At 41.7% G+C, this 18,220-nt stretch overlaps 1 protein-coding gene across 4 annotated transcripts in view; it reads left to right on the top strand.

Annotated features, from left to right (window-relative positions):
• Positions 1 to 18,220, top strand: part of SNX13 (sorting nexin 13) — a 122,735-nt gene that overhangs the window by 52,706 nt on the left and 51,809 nt on the right. For all 4 annotated transcript variants that reach the window (XR_011976501.1, XM_072650837.1, XM_072650838.1 and 1 more), the window contains exons 6-11: positions 1,754 to 1,875; positions 1,966 to 2,067; positions 4,362 to 4,450; positions 8,784 to 8,867; positions 11,865 to 12,003; positions 17,883 to 17,971. Coding sequence is in view for 3 of the 4 variants with exons in the window: in XM_072650837.1 (XP_072506938.1) it covers positions 1,754 to 1,875; positions 1,966 to 2,067; positions 4,362 to 4,450; positions 8,784 to 8,867; positions 11,865 to 12,003; positions 17,883 to 17,971 (625 nt within the window). In the remaining variant the exon portion in view is untranslated. The remainder of the gene's footprint in view (positions 1 to 1,753; positions 1,876 to 1,965; positions 2,068 to 4,361; positions 4,451 to 8,783; positions 8,868 to 11,864; positions 12,004 to 17,882; positions 17,972 to 18,220) is intronic.

The raw sequence follows: 18,220 nt of genomic DNA, 5'->3' as shown, positions 1-18,220 counted from the left end.
GTGTGTCAGGACTTTTACAGACCTCATAAGCACCATTGAAACTTCTGGCCACAGATTGATCCAATTCCCTACTGTCTGATTGTCTCCTTTGGGACTCTCTGCCACTAGTTTCTTCTCTCCACCAGCTTCCAATGATATGTTAATATTCTCACATGTTGATAATGCTTCATTTAAATATTTGAATTTACTGTAATGCCATGAACTTTTACTGGTTTACTCATTTTTGCTAATGCTAGCTTCTAGGTAAATTATAAATTGAGTTAATTATAGTTTTGTGGGTTTTCTTGAAGCCAGGGACAGCCAGAGTTCCCTGTCCTCCTTCCAGTAAAGGACTTGGTGATTCCCATGTCTTTTCGCACATCTCCTCCTGTCATGACTTGCTAAGATAAGCCCAGACTTGGAGCTTGGGCTGGCTCTCAGTACCCTCTGCTAGAATCCGGTTCCTCCCGTTACTTCTTTTTCCCCCTTCTTCTACTTAAAAATTCGCACTTAAAGAAGCAGGGCAGATGGCAGGAGCTGGTGCCATCATTATTTAATTGTTGATCAAGTGGATTATGCAAGAATCCTTTGTTGACCTGAGTTTCATAGGCTCATAGACCTTAGCACTGGAAGAGACTTAGTTTTTAGTCCTACTCAGATTTTTCTTATGCAAAAACCAGCCCTTGGTCCAGAGATAGTAAGAAATAAAGCCTGAATGCAGAGCTGGGTCCTCTGATGTTCATTCCAGTCTAGTCTGTTTCCATGTGGTGCCCCTTCTCCTGCCACCCATCTAGTAGATTGTCCAGTTATTGCCTTTTCATCATTTATTTGTGTGTCCCTAACCCTAAATAGTTTTTGATATTAGTAAACGTCTATTGATTGACTTAATTTAAGCTAAATATTATTGAGAAAGTGATTCTTTTTCATCGTCCTAGAATTAATTGCGGAGACAAATGCAAGTTGTTTTGGGATCATGGACTGACTAGGGCAGCTGTGACAGTGCTCCTTTGATTTCGTCTAGCAGACACTGGGCATTTGGCATTTTTCCCCCTGAGTTCATGCCTGTGAGAGGCCATCGTAAGGTCTTTGGAATCATGTTGGCCCAGGTTTAAGTTTTGTCTCTGACCTTTCCTTGTGTGACCACAGACGAATCACTTGGCTTCTGTTAGGTGCCTCAGGCCTCTTGCAGGTACAGAGTTTTCCACATCGTGGAGTTCCCCATGAAGATTAAACAAAAAACAAAAAAAGAATGCCTGTGACCAGACTGGTTTTTCCACAAACAAATGCAAATTTATAGCAGACAAAAAAAGAAAGCTGTCACTTATTTTAACAGTCTCAAGATTTCTTTTTTATTTGATGTCTTATACTGGAGAAACCTGTATGTTATTTTGTTAGAGGACATATAGTGAAGTAGTTTTGACTTAGGAATCAGTCCTAAGGCATTTTCTAATGTCCTCCCACGACCTCCTTTGTTCTGATTCTATCCGAATGGTTGACTTGTTCCTGTAGCTACCACAGGACTCATAAGAAGTATATGAAAATAATAATTGCATTGGTCACAAATTAAAGTGAAATAACAATAACAAGGAAACATCCCTCACCCCCCAAAAAATAAAAGCTCAGAAATCAGTCTCAGCATGGGTGTATTTCACTCATCTTTTTTTAGGTCATTCTAGCCTCTCTTCTGTCCACAGTCTTTGGAATAACATTTCTGTTGCTTAATCCAAAGTGTAGTGTTGGTAATGCCTGCATTCTCTAATGTTTTTGTCCTTAGGTCCAAAGAGATAGACTGGCAGCCATATTTCACCACACGCATTGTGGATGATTTTGGTACCCATTTGCGAGTGTTCAGGAAAGCCCAGCAGAAGATCACAGAAAAGGATGAGCAGGCAAAAGGTAGTGCTTGTCCTCCAGCCAGGAGTGGTCATTGGAAATGGCTCTCCTCCTTCATATTTCAGCCCTCCCAATTCTATTTCCTTTCTACAGGTTCGGCAGAAGACCTTGTAGAGACCTTCTTTGAAGTTGAAGTTGAGATGGAGAAGGACACCTGTCGTGATCTAGTCTGTACCTCTCCCAGAGAAGAAGAAGGTTTTCTTTTCTCCTTCTTATAACCCTGCTGAGGGTGGTGGCCTGAGGTTAAGTTGTATTAAGAAGAGTTAGCTAGAAAGGTGGAAAATACAGAGCTAGTATTAAAGCTGAAGGACATCTCTGGCCCTTGGAGGACCTTAGAGCTTATCTAGTCTGAACCCTCCTTCTGTGGCCTAGCCCAAAGGAGCAATGACTCACCTGTGGTGATACAGCTCCCAAGTGAAAGAAGCAGCTGGATTCACACCAGGGAGTGAGGCAGCCCTCTGGTCATTGCGACACCCTGAGGGTATGTGCTTGAGAAAGAGCTCTTGCCTCTAGAAGGTAGCATAGATAAGATAGATCGTTGACTACATGCGTATTTTCATCTTATGCATCATGTTGGAAAAGTAATCAAATCTTGCAGGAATCTCCTCTTTCTTCCATAAAAATGGGGCAGTAGCCCTCTTTCTAGATAAGAGTTGGGGTTGGGGGCAGTGGTGCTTGTTACACAACTATAAGGAATGGAGTGATCTAAGAACCTTGGTTCAGTGGCGGGGTCTGTGCCAGACTGGTTGCCCACCTTCCCTGGGCTTGCTCCCATGGTGGTGAGATTCCCTGAAAGTCAGCGATTGCTTCAAGCAGTTCTAGAAGGTTTACTTTTGGTTTTTCAGGGTCTTAGGCTGTTTTTGAACGGTTCCCCAGGTCTCTTTCTTCCCTCTGGATGCTGCCTTTTTTGCCATTTGCCTCCTTGTTGGTATCCTGGCAGAGGAGAGAGAAAGCCAGAAGGTCTCAGTTCTCTGCTCAGCCTCTGTAAGAGGACTTGTGGACTTAGCAGTTTCCAGCAGGATTGGAAATTGAGTTTAGAGATCACCCATGGGTTTTAATTACCCTTGCTGTCCTGTGACTGTAACTGACCCATGTGGAAGAAGAAACAGCATCATACTTTTCTTTCTCCCAGATATTAGAATTATTGATTACTTTAACTAGGATTTGGAAGTATTACTTTTTTTTTAAATTTTTATACTTTGGGAAATGGTTAATACAATTTGTTTTCAGGATATGAGGTTAAACACCTCTAAGTTTCCTATTAGGCAGCATGACACATTGGGTAGAGAGCTGAACTTTTAGGCAGGCTTAAAACTCATTATTGTTTTCATTGTAAACTGCAAATTAATTTGATTGCCTTTTTACTTTTTTTCTTTTAATAAATTTCTATTTAAATGGACCTTGGTTTGTAAAAATAATTTTTGTGCCCAAACACACTGATTTAAAAGTAGGACTGAAAATATCGCTGAGGCAGCTTGAGCCTTTTATTTTTTCCTAAAGGTTTTGACTGGAGTAGTATAGTGAAATGCTGTTTGAATGTGGGCTATATGCTATTGCAAGTAAAACTCTCCTAAAAACTTTTTTACTCAGGTTTTAACAAAGGAATTTTGACGTGGAATTTGCTCTTTCTGTGGAACCCATAATGAAGGAAATTGGATTTGGTGCTATTACCATTCAGCTCTGGCTCTGTGAGAAGAAACTTACAGGCATCTTCTTCTGGCCCCAGAGTCAGGAAACTGAGGCCAGAGAGCAGCCCTGTGGTGTAAAGTGCTTTCTTTTCAACACAGAAGAAGCGCATGAAACTAGTGTTTTCCTTTGTGATTATTCACTGAAAAGGAATAGAAAGAAATGAACTAAAACTTTTCCAGGATTTCTTTAGAGTATAGTTTGTAGCTTTTTCTTAAAATTTCCTTCATGTTCTTCCCACATTGTAAAGACTGATAATTGTTTGTGTTCATTATGTTATTACATTGTGATCCAAGAAGACAGATAGTCAAGGATTTGAACTTTCTTTGGGAGAAAACAAAGTCTTTCAAAATTTAAACTATATAGCATTCAGTGGATGTGTGGTTAAAACTAAAGAATTCAACTTGTCCCAGGATGATTAATGCACAGTATCTTATCTGGAGAACAGTGGAGAAGTGTATACTTGGTGGCTCTGTGCTGGTATGTGCTTGTCACCAAAGTCACAAGCTGTTACAGTTAGAGAACTGCGGAGGTATTCTTGTGAGAGAAGATATCTCAGGAATGTTCAGTATGTAAGGAGCACTCACAGAATTAGTTTTAAGGGCAGAAAGAGACTGAAGCAGTGATAAATAGGAAAATAATCAGAAAGAGGCCATTTACATTGGCCTGGGGATGGATGTCTGTCCTACAGGGAAAGTTTCCTGCTTTGGACCACACATTTTCCACCAGTAAGAGTTGTGGGACTTGGGAGCTCTGTTTGTTTATGCAGTGCTGTGACTGATTGTTTTTTCTTTGCCTTCTAGGATTCCTTAGAGATCTGTGTGAGGTTTTACTGTATTTGTTGCTACCTCCTGGAGACTTCCAGAACAAGATCATGCGATACTTTGTCAGGGTAAGCAGAAGGCTGAATGGGTACATGGAAGGAAGCTGGCTTTGTGTTCTCCCCTGGCTTTGGAGATAGCATAGGAAAGGACAGTAATCATTACCTTTGCATGACCATATAGTCACATGATATTAATATGAAGATTCCAGGGATATCATTTCACGACATCAAAAGAATCGCAAAATCATAGAACTCGGGACATCAGAAGTTTTCCAATCCACTCCCACAGGAATGAGTCCCCACTGCTGTAGAACTTCCCAGTGTCCACCTTTCACTTGAAGATATCCACAGAGGGCAAACAGCCCATCTGAAGGCAGCCACTTCTTCTCTGGGACAGCTCTCATTGTGGGAACGCTTGACATGGCATCAGATGTACCCTGGCCTCTTTTTAACTCCCCCTCTCCCTTGTCCCCGTTTCCTTTTTCTCTGCCTTCGGGCCCCAAACTGCAGAATCTCTGACATGCTGGCCCTTCACATCTTTGAAGCTGGTGTTCCTTCTCAGGCTTCTCTTCTGCAAGCTTCGCAGCCCCCCTTCCTTTAGGGATGGTGATAGGTCTTGGACATGTCTCTTTGCCATCCTGGTGGCCTTCCTCTGATACTCAGGTGTGTTAATGTACTTCTTAATCTGTGCCCACACCCGAATGCATTGTTCTGATCAGAGCCAAGGGATGCCCAGGGTGACTGTGAGGAGCCAGGCCTTCCTTTCATGGGGATCATTGAGGCCAGTGGACAAACCATTGCTCATTACTTACCTAGGAAGGGTACAAGGGCAGCCCCAGAGACATGCCATGTTGACTGAAAACTGAGCTTCTGGCCGTGGTTCTTGTGCTCATCCACCACACTGATTGTTTCTCCCACATTTGACTTTCATCAGAACTTCCTTCAGTGTTGCTTTTTACACCTCAGTCTGTCTTTACGCCATCAGGCTTCTTCCTCCATCAGAGATTTTGCAGCAGAATTGAGTTCCTGTGCAGAGAAGACTTCTGGGTGTCTGCCCTTGGCTCTCAGATCATTGGCTTGAATTCTCCCAGCTCCTTATTGGGATTGCTAGCTTTGCCCTAACCAGAGCGCAGGGAAGATTGCACATCATTGTTTCTCTCCTATAGTTGTCTCCATGTGTGGACATACGTATGTATAGGCACACGTGTACATATGTGTGTAATTGTACTTGCTCGTCATCAGCGTTCACATTACTGTTTCCTTCTGCTTTTAATTTAAGTTTGCGCTCTACTTTATGTATATCAGCTTATTTCCCAGATATTTATACAGATATATTTATACAGATAGTATAAGTAAGTGTGTGCTTTAGAGAGCATTTGAATGATTTCCAATTTTTTGGCATAAATGACACTACTGTGGAACATCTTTTTACACATTTTTTTAATCTTTTGTATTATTTCATTGGAATATATTCCCAAGGGTGGAATTAACAATTAGGAATATTTTTATAACTTTTGTTACATACTTCCAAGTTACTTTCCAGATTAGAGAATTTTTATTCGTATCTAGAACTGTGTGACCTTCTTTCCTTTAGAAAAACTGGTAAATCAGCAGAGCTTCTTAGAGTTCTTTAAAGGATAAAATGTTTGTATTTTTATGTTCCAAGGTAAAGTTTTCCCAAGAGCAGATAAGTGGACTTGTTTCTCCACTTCCCAAGTAAAATTTCCTGTCATTGTCATCATTGTCATCATCATTGGTGTGGCCAGTGTGTTGGGTGTGCCTTACAGTGCCACATACAAAAATGAAATTGCGCTTGAGATTGTACCTTTTTACATGTAGTGAGGTCCCCAGATCCCCGTAGTAGCCCTCAGGAAACAATCATGAAATCTTGAAAATGACTTCAGAGAAGAGAGCACAGCAATGAACAGAGGTTTACCCAGCCCTCTTCCCGCATGCCAGGCTCGAGTTGATCTTACTTGTACAGCTATTTGTGTGTTGTCTTCACAGTTAGATTGTCAGCTCCTTCAGGTTAGGTATCCCCAGAGTTTAGTACAGTGCCTGGTACATGGTATGAATGTTAATAGAACCTTTCAGTCATGTTGCCAATCCTTTCTCTGCATTTCATACAGAGGTTTCTCCCATTGAGGATGACTCCATGTCTGAAGGAAAGTTGCTGTGCTAAGTTACCTCGCTGCTGTGGCGTAGTCTTAGTGACCTCTTCTGTAATATTGAGTGAACTCTTCTATGTGTAGTAAGGAGACTTAAGACTCTTTCTTAGAGTGTAAAGAAAGGAGAGCTAGTGATGCTTCAGACCCAGATGGTCCCCCAAGTTTTCCTCCTCTTCCACTGGAGAATGAAAATAGCGAGGTAGATATAGTGGGGGATGAGGGGAAGATGAAGGGGACAGAGTCATTGCAAGAAGGTATTGGAAGACCCAGGCCCTTAAGAATGAGAGTCAGCCTCTGCTTGGGGCCTCTACCGCTTATCCTCAAGTTCTGTTAACTCCCCTAGGTGTAATTGGAGAGAGTGGCCAACTTTGACTCTGGAGGCTCAGGAAAATCCAGAAATAGATGTCCACTTTTCTTTGGCTGTGCCTGGAGGCGTTGGTGTAAAGTCCAGGGAAAACACCTGAGGCCTTTACTTCACACAAACTTCGAAGACGCTCCTGACATCTAATACATTTAGGAAATGAGCCTACGGAACAGAAAAAAGACTAAGCCAGAGATTTTGAGCCCACTTTCAGTTAGTTGATCAGTAAGCATTTATTAAGTGCTTGCTGTGTGCAAGGAAGCCATCTCAGCCCTTGAGGGGGTGATGCTCTAGCAACCCAGCCCTTGAGACTAAGGAATATCCCCTTAGAGCTTCCTGATAAGGAGTCCTCCAGCCTTTGCTTTTTAAAAAACCTTATTAACATCTGTCTTCACAGTCATTTCTTTGCTCTGTCTCTGATTAAATCCTGCCAATTGAAAAAGAAACAATGATGGGAAAAGCCCATCATAGAGACTGTGACCAACAGCAGCACATCTGTGGGGTCTGTATGCAGGCCCTTCCCAGTTGGCAGTGACTGGCTTCTTCCCTCCCAGGGAAGGGTCACAGGGCACCTATCCCCTACCATGGCGCTTCTGCCCAGCTGAGCACAGATATCGTTGTTGGGACGGTTTACAAACAGCAGACTGACATCCCCATCTCTCATTTTTGTGTGTTGTTTCTGGTTCTGCCCCTAAAGACAAGCAGGTATTCCAAGACAGTCTTCCCCAAGCTGCGCATCTACAGCTCCCTCCACCAATCCTTCTGTGACCTGCTGTCTCCCACCCCCACTGCTTTAGTTCCTCTCTCCTCAGCATAGCTTTTCTTTCATGGTATTTTTTCTCAGAGGGGACGCCCAGAATGGAACGCGGCCCCATTTGTTTCCATTGTCACCGGTATTGCGGTGGTCCTTATCTTTCCCACACGCTGAGGATGAGGGTTTGTGTGCTGCTACTTGCTTGGTTTTCACAGGCAATATCTCCCAAGCTCCTCTTCCTCTACCTTACTGTCACAGTAGATCATGAGGAGTCCTTTGTGTCCTGCTGTTCATAGAGAGCTGACAGAAGTCTGTGAAGGCCTCATCACTGTGTTGTTCCTCTTTGTTGGGCTCGGGGCCTCTCTCCAGAACTTGGACAGAGGGAGAAGAAAAGCTGAGTCTCGTTCCTTCTACTTCTTTCATTCATCTAGCAGTTAGTGGCCCGAGTGCCGTTGATTCTGAGTGCTGGCCATGCTTTTTGCTCTGAGTTCACAGATGAGGTGATGACGTTGTCTCTGTCCTCCTAGAACTTACTGAGAAATAGGAGAAGGCAGTATTTAGAGTGGCATGTGATTGGTGTAGACCAGCATTTTGCAGAGGACCCCTTTGTACTTGAAAAAATTGAGCCTTCTCCCCAAAGAACTTTTGTTCATGTGGATTTTATTCACTATATTTACTGTATTAAATACAAAAACATGGGCTTTATCTACTATTTTTACTATATTAAATATGAAAACATTTTAGTACTGTCTTGAAAATAATTTTGACCTCATGAGCCCACTGGAAAGGTCTTGGATCCTTGATGAGTTCCCTGGATCACATTTGGAGAACCATTGGTGTAGACCGTAAGCATTGCTGGGAGGACATGTTCAGGAAAGTCTTCCTGGGAGGCAGGGTTTGCATCCAGGGAGCTTGGTGGGGAGCCCATCCAAGCAAGATTGTCACTTGGTAGAATCCATGCTAATGTTTCTGAAAGCCTTTCTTGCTCACTACTTGAAAGTTTTACAGTGTTTGATCCTTTGTGGAGCAGTTTTTGAGTTCCTGGAAGAAAGAATTGTTAATAAATATATTGTACAAACAAAAAGTAGGAGGGATTTATGTGTGTTTGTTTGTTTTCAGGAAATCCTTGCACGTGGAGTTCTTCTTCCATTAATAAATCAACTCAGTGATCCTGATTATATTAATCAGTATGTCATATGGATGGTAAGGGCTTTAAGTTTTTTTTAAACTTCAACCTAATGTGTTAAAAACATAATTCAAAATTTGGTGGTTGCTTATTTAAATAGACATGATTTAGTCATAACAAGTGAGACTGCAAAAAAATTGCCTTTTTAAAGATGATAGCTTTACATGTGACTGCCAAAATGTATGGATTTGGTAATGATTTTACACATACTGGGGGGCCTCAGAGCTCATGTAATCTCTTTCTTCCCTGAACAAGGCCTTTCTCTTCAGTTTTCCCACTCAAGGCAAGTCCTTCCATGTTGGGTCAGTTGTGATGGTTAGACTTTCCTCTTAGAGAGTGTTGTGGACATGCAGTGCGTGAAGGACTGCTTAACCCTTCCTCATGGGCTGAGCAGATCATCCTAAAGGGCTGCCCCACGCTTTGAATTCACTTTTTGGGGCCATTGCTCCTCTGGCACAAATTGCAACCCCTTTTCTTCAGTTGATGGCGTGCCTCTGAGAGCTGCTGAGGAACTGCCAAGGCACCAGGTTGTCTGACCTGTGGCCCTTACTGTGTGTTGAATGTGTGGGCTGAACTTGCAGTTACTGAGTTTGGATTCAGGTTCCTCCTTCCTCTCACCTTCATGGTGATCTTAGGCCAGTCACTGATTCTCCTATATTCCTCTGTTACTTGTTTCTAAAGTGATGTGGCAGCATTAGGTTACCTTGAAAGGACCTTCCAGTCCTAAAGCTTAATTCCTCTACCCTATGTGACCATATTTATTTCTCAGTAATGGTAGCACCCAAATTTTGTATGTCATCTAATTGCCTATAATGGTATGGGTCATTGAAGTCTATATTGTGTGCTGGAAACAGTTACTTGAAAAGACTAACAGCATAGGCAACTAAATAGCTTACCACACCAGCGCCGCTTACTGGAGAAGATGTTCTTATAATCGATCATTCTTGGTATGGTGATTATCAGAAGGGATGCCATTTTTTTTCTGTGCCTTCTATTCTGAAATCAGGTCTGTACTCCTAAGCAAGAAAGAACCCTAGCAAAAGTCCCCATAGATTGGATTGGAAACATGTATACCAGTAAGAAATGGCACGTGCTGTGTCTTTCCAGAGTGCTTTCCCATACTTGGGGAAGTCTCCCTCTTGCACCTGGCATCACATCTGCCCAATTGGCTCCTCAGGGGTCTCTGCCCTCCCTGCTTCACTCCTGCTGATTAATGGCTCATGAAACTTGGTCCCTCTGTTTCATTTTTCAGGCCATTTGTGATGGCTAGGAGGAGGGAGCTTGACTTTGCCCATTCATGCCTTTTTTACCAACAGGCATTTCTGGGATGAGCATTCCTCATGCTGAGAGCTTTGGGGATAATGAACGCATGACTGGCTGGGCACAGTGTGGCATAGAGTGGCAAGGCCACTGAGAAGCCAAGGATCCTTGCTGAGGTTGTCTGGAATGGGTACTTCTCCAGAGTTTGTCTTGGTTCATATTCAGACTGGACGAGTGCCTCACCCTCCCTCATGCCCTTTTCTTAGGTTTTCATGGCATTCCTATTACCTGTTTTCACTGACTCTACATTCTTCCTCTAAGACAAATAAAACCCTCAAACAATGCTGAGATTGTTGTGGCATGACTCACTGTTACTATACATAAGTAATGGTAAAAATTATAATGTTCTTTAAAATATTTACAAAGAAACTCACCAGAGAGGCTTCAATATTTGTCACTGAAAACTTTTTAAACACTTTAATATCTGGGGAAAGTGTTTAGCTGTCCTTACTACAGAATCACTCAGTTTGAACTAATAAGTAACCTGAACAAGCTCAGCCCACCCATGACAGAGGAGCTAAGAGTGATCTTGTGTTGTTAGACTCTTCACAAACATATTCAGTAACTGAGCACAGAGCTACTCATTCCTCTCCTCATTCACATTAGAAGGGCTGGCCATTCAAAGAATCCAAGTTGGGATGTGCTTGATGAGGATGGTGTTAGAAGCCCCTTTCAACATGTTCTCCACATTCCTGTTTGTTCTCCAAAACCTTTGTTTCCCGCTTTTCCTCACTTATAATATTGGCCATTGCCTCCCACCCCCATCCCTATCACATGGTATCCAGTGAAACTGCCCTCTTGCGTTTGGTGTTGCCCTTTACAGACATGCCCTGAGGCTTGAGGACTAGCTGGCTTTTCAGGTGGTCTCCTGGGTGGAGGGTGCATTGTTTTCCCCATCCTCCCTTGGGCCTGGCCATTTGTGTTCATTTTGAGAGGGGTCCCCAAGGGGCATAGTTCTGATTGTTCAGGCCTCCATCCTGGGTTCTGACCTTCTCCAATAAACCAGGCGCTGCTGCCTTGGATAGTCTTAGTCACTGTCCTTGCTGAATCTTACAGTTTTGAGATTTCTGTGAGGCCAGTAGAATGAATGTCAGTTCTGAGAGGGTTTGGGGTTCATTTGGCCTTTGGAACTCAGTGGAGTGGTACCAGATTAGCATAAGGCAAGTTTGTTTGTGAATCACCACTGCTTCTACTGCAGGAATAATCATAGCACTCTCATGCAGGCTCTTGGGGGATTCTCACAATTGGGAGAGGAGGCAACAGAGGCAAGCAGAGATGATGTGACTTAGCCAGACTCACCCAGCAAGCTAGGGGTCCTGCAGCTTTTGAACTGAGGTCTTTTAGACTCTTAAGTCCAACATTCTATTCTCTTTACCCCCAGCCATCCTTGCCAAAGACTGCTAAAATCATCGTTCCAATTTCCCAAATGACTTTCTGTTTTGTTGCACTTTCTTAAAATTATCTAAAATTATTTAACTTGAAGAGTTGGCTATATTCAAAATATTTGGAGTTTCCTTTTTTTCTTTATTTAGTGCATTTCAAATAATTTTTTTAAGTTCTTTGTGACTGATCAAGGTGTATTAAAAATGAAACTTAGTCCATTTGGAGAAGAATAGGTTAAGCATTTGTATAGAAACACATTTTTTCTTAACTCATGAATTGGCCTCCTAAATTTTCAGATTTTTGTCCCATAGATCCGTGATTCCAATTGCAACTATGAGGCCTTTATGAACATTATTAAATTAAGTGACAACGTGGGTGAGCTCGAAGCAGTCAGGGATAAGGCTGTTGAAGAGTTGCAGTATCTTCGATCCCTGGATACCGCGGGTGATGGTAAGTATGGAGAAACTAGTGCCTGAATATTAGACTTTTGGATTCCCTCATCATTCTTGTCTTCAAAATCAAGCATGCACTTGTTTTAGGAAGTATCCTACACCAAGTGTTAGGGATGTTGTTGGGTACATGCAGCCATCCTCACACCTCTGTTTCTCTTTGTGTGAAAATCAGTGGCATATTCCAGAACCTGTTCATTAATGATCAGTAGTCCGTAGTACTGCCTGCCACAGCCACATGTACATGTGCTGTGATAGAGAAGACAGCTTTGTTGTGATTAACTAGTGAAACTCCTTGACTGTATCAGATCATGCTTTATCAAGCAAATTAATCTGGAGAAGGAAGTCAGACTGGCTAGTGATAGAACCTTTCTTTGACTTTTGGGATGACCCTAAAACTCCAAGCAACAGTGGCTCCATATCTCTTTGTGTAACATGGAGGAACAGGGAAAGGCAAATGTCAGGGGGCTACCCTTGGACTTTCAGGTATCAACAGCAGTCTGCTCGGGCACACAGGTGAAGGGGACAGGGAGACTTCCAGCTCTGGTCTCATTGACTGCCTGAACAACAGCTATTCCCCATCTTCTATACTCCAGCAGTTGGCAGGCAATAGAAGGAGGGATATCGTTCATACGGGCAGCCTCCTGCTGTGACCAGAAGACCAGAGATATGTGTAGCTTGAAAGGCTCTATCTGAAGGTAGCAACAACAGACAGCTCTCCTGAGAAAGCCCCAGAGACTTATCAAAATTCCCTGGTGGCATCAGAAACCCATAGTGGAGACCTTCGAAACCCCAAAGTATGGTTGGCAGCAACCCACATGGTATTAGAGCACTCAACTTGAGACAATGGAAGTATACAGGGACTCTTTTCTGATCTGAGATGCCATAGAGGGTGTTGAAACCCCATCTCTGCATCTTAGAGATCCAGCCTTGGAAGGGAGAAAACAAAACTCATCAGGACTTATCTCCTCACCCAGAAGCACGACAGCTTTTAACCCCAGCGCAAAACCCCAAATCAGAAATTACAGCTACAGAAATGAATAAATCAAAGACTAACCAATATGAAAATTATTGTAGATATCTAGATGGTTAAAGTCCTTCATAAAGGCCTCATAGTTGCAATTGGAACTGCAGGTAAAACAATCGCTGCATAAATACTCAGAAGAACTGAAGCAATAGATTTAAAAAAATAAGTAAAAACTCTAGAGGAAAGAATCGTAGGACTCCCTGAAAACCATGATAAAAAAAAAAAGCTGGGAAGCTGCAGTTCAGTAAATTATAAATGAAAAACTATGAAGAATCCAGAGCCCAGTGAGCTGCAGTCAGGAAGCTTTGTGATCGGTAGGAGGAGGTCTTGGAATGCAGTTTTCTAAGAGGCAAAGCTGAGTATAATCCTACAGGAAAAACAATGGACCTTTAATGGAATTGAAGGCTTTTGAGTATTTGTTTCTAATAAAAAGACTAGAACAATCGGAATTTGGAGATACAAACACGAGATTTGAGAGAAACCTGTAAAGGAACATTCATTAGAAGAATTAAAGGGAACAGTTTGATGAGGCAGTGCTGCCATTCTCATTGGAGTATAAGAAAGAAACATTTCTTGAGAAATACTTCTAAGGATAATGTCTTCCAAGGACATGGAGGGAGGTAAATAACAAAGACAGAAGCTGCGTTGGGGGGAAGAGAAATTGGTTCTTTTTTGAGGCTTTAAAAAGGGGAAAAAATAAGAAAATGTCAAAAGAATTTATTAAGGTAGAAAGGAGGAAGGAGAGAATGAAAGATGACATTACTCATAATTGGGATGCCTGAGAAGAGTATAGAAAGATGATGTAAGAAGTAGGCAGAATGGATATCCTACGAATCTCACTCTTGTGCATAAATGAAAGACTACATGGCATACATTTGTAGTGCAGGCAGTCAGAACAGTTGAATGATTTTCTCCATCTTTATTTAGCAGCAAAGGTAATGAATGGTAGGAGTGATTCAAGGCTAAACTTAGCTGGTCATAATTGGCTATACAATAAGAGGGCTGGGGATTCAGGAGAGGAGGACAGTGTGGACTTGAAATGGAGAAAGTATCCAGGAAGTTTGTATCATTAGAGAAAAGCCAGGCTTCAGTAAGAGTTAATAGATTGAAGGAGTAGAAGAACAGATTGGGAATGAAGGAAAATTTATTGCCTATGGAACAGGCACTCCAGAGGGCACAGTGGAAGGCCTGGGTGGACTTCAGATGAAACATTAGGGTAGAAGAGTTGAGGTGGAAGGCAATGAGAAATTTGGTGAAAGTGGATGTTGAGTGGGGTTTGGGTTAACTCCAGGAGTTTGGGGTCATTGGGATGTGAAGAGTTATGACTAGTTTTGGACATGATGAATTTAAGATGTCTTTGGGACAGCCAGCTCAAGATGTCCAAGAGGTTAGGGATAAGTAAGTAGAGTTGAGAATTATCAGCATAGAAAAAATAACTGAATCCATAGAAATAAGATGAACCTCAGTCTTAGGAAGAAATGAATGAATGAATGGCCAGGGATGCTGGTGACCAAAACTTCCTTTTCTGGGTTTTCAGTAGCTAGGGCTTCAGCTCCTGCAGGATCCATTAGTCTTTAAGCTGCATATTCCCAGGGGTGACTTCCTAGGACAACGGCTGAGGGTCCTGATCTCTCAGTCTTACTACTGCTGTAGTTCCTGGGCTCAGGACTGTCTTCATCAGCATCTGAGGGGAGATGGTGGTCAAGTTAGTAGTGGGAGTTTGACCTGTCTGGCACATGCCACCTCCTGTGTCCGTCAAGGAGCCCTGCTGCTTCGTCTGGGCTGGTGTGGCTGACACCAGATGGGGATGGCTGCACAGGAGTTGTTTCCATGATTTAAAAAAAAAAGTTCTTATCTGAAAAAAAGAAGGGTTGGACACACACACACACACACACACACACACATCAATGTATATGTGAATCAGACTCAACAGAGGAACAAGCAGGAAAGGACAAAAGAGTGTTCAAAGGGAGAATAATGTTGAGAAAAAATTGTCACAGGCAAAACAAACTTCTTAGTCCTGAAAGAAGGACTTAGGGGAAAAAAAGAAAAGCAAAGAACTAGAATTCCAAGGGTGTCCCCCAGTTGGAAAAGGACTGAACAAATTGTCACATGTGATTGATTGTAAAGGAATATTATTGTTCCCTAAGAAATAGTAAGATGACTTTAAAATCCTACGGAATGTGACTCATAGCAACAGGAAGTGAATGGAGCCGAGAGAAGTTTTTACAAGAACAGCATTATAAAGAAAAACAATGTGCCAAGGCTTCAGATCTCTAATCAAATACAAAGGCTAACCATGTCTCCAGGGGATCTTTGATGGAGCTTGTCGTTCACCTCCTGGCAGTGGCTATGAACTCAAGCTCCTCAGACCCTACATAATTTCTGTGTGGATTCATTTTAACTTAGTTCAATTGAGGAGACTCACGGGGGCTAACCATCTCAATAGTAGCCACTGGATGAGAAAAGATCTGTTTTACATCCCAATCCTAAAGAAGGACAATGCCAAGGAATATTCAAATTACTGAATAGTTGTGTCCACTTTGTACTCTAGCAAGTTTATACTTAAGATTTTACAAATTAGGTAGGCTTTAGCATTATCTGAACAAGGATTAGCAGAAAAACCAGGTTGGTTTTTGATGAGCTGAGTAACTAGAGACCAGATTGCCAAGGTTCACTGGATTATGGAGAAACCAAGAGAGTTCCAAAAAAAATTCTGCTTCTGCTTTGTTGACTACACTAAAGCCTTTGCCTATGTGAATCACAACAAAATGTGGCAAGACCTCAAAGAGATGGGAGGACCAGATCATCTTACTTGTCTCCTGAGGAACCTGTATATGGGTCAGGAAGCAACTGTTAGAACCAAACATGGAACAGCTGATTGGTTTAAGATTGGAAAAGGAATATGACAAGGCTGTATATTGCCACCTTATTTATTTTACTTATATGCAGTGCCAGGCTGGATGAATCAAAAGCTGGGATTAAGGTTACTGGAAGAAATATCAACAAAGCTCAGATATGCAGATGACCCCTCTCTGGTGGCACAAAGTGAAGAGGAAGTAAGGCTCTTGATGAGAGTGAAAAAAGGAGAGTGTGAAAGCTGGCTTGAAGTTTAACATCAGAAATGACTTTTGGTCCCATCACTTCCTGAAAAATAGAGGAAGAAGAAATGGAGGCTGTGTCAGACTTCATATTCTTGGGCTCAGAAATCACTGTAGATGGTAATTGTAGCCAGGAATTGAAAGATGCTTGCTCCTTGGAAGGAAAGTGGTGGCAAATCTGGGCAGCAGACTAAAAAGCAGAAATACCACCTTGCTGACAAAGATCTGTATAGTCATAGCTGTGGTTTTTCCAGTAGCATATCATTGCTGTGAGAGCTGGACTATATGGAAAGCTGAATGCCACAGAATCAGTGGTTTCAAATTGTGCTGGAGACTTTGGAGCGTCCCTTGGACAACCAGGGGATGAGATCAGTCAAAACTTCAAGAAATGAATTCTGGCTATTCACTGGAAGGTCAAATACTGAAGCTGAAGCTTAAGTACTTTGTGCTCACAATGAGAAGATGGGAGTCACTGGAAAAGACCCTTATGTTGGGAAAGATTGAAGGCAAAAGGAAAAGGGGACGGCAGAGGGCGAGATGGAAAGATGGTGTCATGGAAACAATGAACATGAGCTTGGGCAGACTTTGGAGATAAGGGCCTGGTGCTGCGGTCCATGGGGTCACAAATAGTAGGACAGGACTAAATGACCAAGCCACAGACAACACAGAAGGGGGCTAGCAGTTGTGATGCCCAAAAGCAAAAGGCCATTGGGCTAGAAGGAAGGTAAGAAAGAAACACAAGCAAATAGGACAGCTTTGTTGGATACAATATATGGAATTTATTATACATGTTTATAAAAACAAGCAGCATAAAATGGTATGTCATGGTTTCCTATACAGTTCTCTTCGATATTTGCCTATTTGGAAAATGCCCTCTTTGATATTTAAATTTGGGGAAAAAATAAAGAAATAGCTTACAGCTGGGGAATGTCTAGGGACCTCATTAATAAAGATAGAAACATTAATGAAAGTGACAGCACATCCATTGAACAAGCACTGATTTCTTCTTGTCACCTCCTTCAAGGAAAGGAGCCATCTCCCACTTTTCTGTTCTTGTAGCCCCCTTTGGCCTGACTTAGCGTCTAGCATTAATTCATCAAGTAAATGTACCTTAAAAGTGCACATTGCCCACTCAGGTGCATATGCCATGGAGGAGTGGTCCCTTCTAACTAAATACTAAAAGGAGCTGCTCTCTCCTTCCAAAACAAAGTTTGTAAATGTGCTCCCCACATGCTCCAAATCCCTAAACTTGAGGGTTTGTTCACGTGGGAATATACAGAGCGGAAGCCAAACTGGAATGTTATCCCTATTTACGTTTGTACCCATTTTTCTTGTTCTTCACAAGATGAGCCATTTTTGTTTGTCATAGCAGTAGGTGGGATATGGGTTAATATGCTGCTAAAATTTTTAATGTCTTCATCAGTATATATATTACATAATCATATATTAGACATGCATGGTATTTGTTAGATCCTTGCTATGTATCATGATGTATCATTTTGTTTTTTGATAATAATTAAGTAGATGAACTGTTGGAATAGAGGAAAATACTTTTCACTGTTACCCACTGGTAACAGATATCAGAACAAGTATAAATTTGTTTAAAATGCCATATTTTGTCATTCAAATTTTACCTTTCATTAAAATAAAAAATTTTAACTTTTTCTGCTAAATTATAGTGTTTACGTTTTGAAATATTTATAAATGGCATGTACTTAGTCTCTAATGTATATTCATTATGTTTGCTTTTAGATATCAACACTATCAAGAATCAGATTAATAGTTTATTATTTGTAAAGAAAGTATGTGACTCCAGAATACAGAGGCTGCAGTCAGGCAAAGTAAGTAATGTGTTTTTGAATTAGTATTTAATTATGAATAATTAGATTTAACTGAAACATCAGGCAGATGACTGATTGCAAACCAGAAGGAGGAAAATTGAATTTGGTTTGATACTTTCCAAAAGACCTTTAATTACATAGATTTTCCCTTATTTGCTTGCCCCTGTGTAGGCCGAAATATCCAAATATGATGTAATGACAGTAAAGCTCATAGAAACTATCGTATGCTAGGCTGCTCTCACTGTCAGT

The sequence above is a fragment of the Notamacropus eugenii genome, chromosome 3 (assembly GCF_028372415.1).
Source record: "Notamacropus eugenii isolate mMacEug1 chromosome 3, mMacEug1.pri_v2, whole genome shotgun sequence".
Taxonomy (NCBI): Eukaryota; Metazoa; Chordata; class Mammalia; order Diprotodontia; family Macropodidae; genus Notamacropus; species Notamacropus eugenii.
Note: the sequence above shows the minus strand (reverse complement) of the source record. Positions and strands in the feature narration are given on the sequence as shown.